Here is a 2497-nt window from a genome sequence, read left to right as displayed (position 1 = left end):
TTAAAAGCCCTTACTGTATTATTATATCCGTGTTAACAATAACGTACTTTTTAATGCTGCATCGCCTTCATGCGGTTTGTCTCGTTATCAAAGCATAAAAACACATTATTTCATGACCACTTTTTTACTTTAAGAAATACAAGTTTATTAAGAAATTCACAAACCTAGAAAAGAGTGAAAAGTGCTAATTAAAATGAAACATGGCCCCAACACGAATGAGACAATAAAGCTAATCACGTTTATAAAAAAAATAAAAATAACAATAATAATACTAATCACAAAGATTAACAAAACCTGGCACTCGCTGGCGTCATATTGGAAATTATTTCATACATGTGGGATCAAAAATTATGAGAAAACCCTGAATTGTGTTGCTGACATGTCTGGATCTCTCCCCACACTTTCACCTTTTAACCCAACAGAGTTCACGCAGCAGGTGAGGCTTCGCCGTGCAGGCCTTGCTCAGTGCAAGTTAAGAGGGGCCAAATGGAGCTCTGATTCAATAACACGTTAATTAAAAAACAGCACTGGCTTAATTAGGCCTTTTTCGTGTCCCGAGTTTCATTTGGCAACAGTCGGGTCGAGCCGCGCGTAAAGCTGAGAGAAATCATTACGCGCGCGGACAAGACGCAGCACGCAGCGAGGTCAGCAAAGTCCGTGCGCGTGAAAACAAAACGGTTTCATAAAAAGGCACAATTAGGACAACAATGCCGCGTTATGGCCATCAGTCCAAAGATGAATGCGAGGCGCACGAAATGGCTCCCAGAGGTCGTGCTACCTGGTCTCTCCCCCCCCCCCACCCCCTCCCCTCGATTCCATTTAGTCAAACTCTTTCCACATCAATAGCGCATAACTCTCCATCGGCACGCACGCGTGTCAGCTGGACCAACGCAGCCCGTCGAGAACGGTCCCTTCAGAGAGAAAAAGAAAATACTCTTGGTTCTGTTTTTTGAAATCACGGGAATTGGCTCTTCTTCCTCTCGAGACTCCTCATTAATTTTTAACCTTTTTTTTGTTTTGTTTTTTTTTGTTTTTTGACAGAGCGGCCATTCCGGTAAACTTATCAAATATCAATCCTCGTGTGTAACGCCGAGTGTTTGCTCTCGTGTTCCCAGTAAGAGCAGTGCATCATCGAGAGCTCCGCCGGCTGACGGGAGCAAGCGAACTGGAGGCCCGCTCCGTTGCCGGATGAGACCGGAGGCGGGGCCGCCGCGGCCGGGCTCAGCTGCTGCGCATGGTGGGGATGCGCGGGGTGGTGATGGTGACCCATGCCGTTGTAAGAGTTCACCATGCCGGGGAGCGCCATGCTCTGTACCCGGGAGTAAGGGTTGTAAGAGGACGGCGCCGACAGCCCCTTCACGTTCACCGGGCTCACGTTGCCGCCGCCCATCTGACAGGACGTGTAGGGCATCGGGGCGGGCGGCTGGCCTAGCGACCAGGAGTTGTTCATGAAGCTGGACTGCAGGTACTTGGGCGGGGACAGGTAGCCGTAGCCGTCTCCCCCGAACAACGACTTCCCCGGCTGGAAGTGCGTCGGCGGAGGTCTGAACGGCCGCTTCATCCGGCGCCGTCTCCTGTAGTTCCCCTTCTCGAACATGTCCTCGCAGGCCGCGTCGAGCGTCCAGTAGTTCCCCTTCCTCTCCCCGCCGCCCTCCCGCGGCACCTTGATGAAGCACTCGTTGAGGCTCAGGTTGTGCCGGATGCTGTTCTGCCATCCCTTTTTGTTTTTCTCGTAAAAGGGGAACTTGGTGATGATGTACTGGTAGATGCCGGACAGCGTGAGCCGCTTCTCGGAACTCTCCCGAATCGCCATGGCGATGAGGGCGACGTAGGAGTACGGCGGCTTCTGGGACGGGTCCGCTTTCTCCGGGGCTTTCTCCTGCGGCGGCTCCTCCTTGGGTCGCTCCTTCTCCTTCGCGGCGTTGGTGTCGTGGATCATCAGGGTCATCGCGTCGTCCTCCGGGTTCTGGTAAGTGGCCATCATCGCGCGCACCAAAACGAAGCCCCCCCCCCACCCCCTCCGCCAAAAGTCCAAAAACGAGGAGTCGAAAGCAAACCGCGTACACGGCGTCTCGTGGGCTCGGTGTGCAGCGGCAATGACGCGTCGCAGAAACTCGGGATGCACCGCGCAGTCAACGCTGTCTTCCAAAAGTGCGCACGGTGAGAGCGCTTTATTTGGCGGCTCAGAAGGTGACACGCACCAGACCTTCCTCTCGCTCTTCGACCGGGGGTTTTCTAAACTGGTTTCTGTCGAAGGCGCAACCCAAGTTGTGGTTTGTGAGCCGGTAAGCCCAACCCTCTCCTCCTCTCTTTTTTTTTTTCTCACGTTCACTGGTCGGACTCCAACGTGACGTCGCGCGTCGTTGTTTGTGCGCGTTTGAGTTCCGCCTACAGTGAATGAAACGCTTCTCTATTGAATTTTGTATTCGTCTTTAAATCACAAGTGGGTCATAGCACATGCTCTTATTAAACGTAGTTTGGGATAAACAAAGCCAGT

General features: G+C 52.3%; 1 protein-coding gene across 1 annotated transcript; it reads right to left on the bottom strand.

Annotated features, from left to right (window-relative positions):
• Positions 1-652: 652 nt before the first annotated feature.
• foxl2a (forkhead box L2a) lies at positions 653-2286 on the bottom strand. Its single transcript, XM_037479569.2, has one exon. The coding sequence runs from the start codon at positions 1982-1984 to the stop codon at positions 1064-1066; it is 921 nt and encodes a 306-aa protein (XP_037335466.1). The 5' UTR covers positions 1985-2286; the 3' UTR covers positions 653-1063.
• Between the last annotated feature and the right edge of the window lie 211 nt (positions 2287-2497).

This window comes from Pungitius pungitius, chromosome 3 (assembly GCF_949316345.1).
Source record: "Pungitius pungitius chromosome 3, fPunPun2.1, whole genome shotgun sequence".
Taxonomy (NCBI): domain Eukaryota; kingdom Metazoa; phylum Chordata; class Actinopteri; order Perciformes; family Gasterosteidae; genus Pungitius; species Pungitius pungitius.
This window is presented reverse-complemented; position numbering and strand designations above follow the sequence as displayed.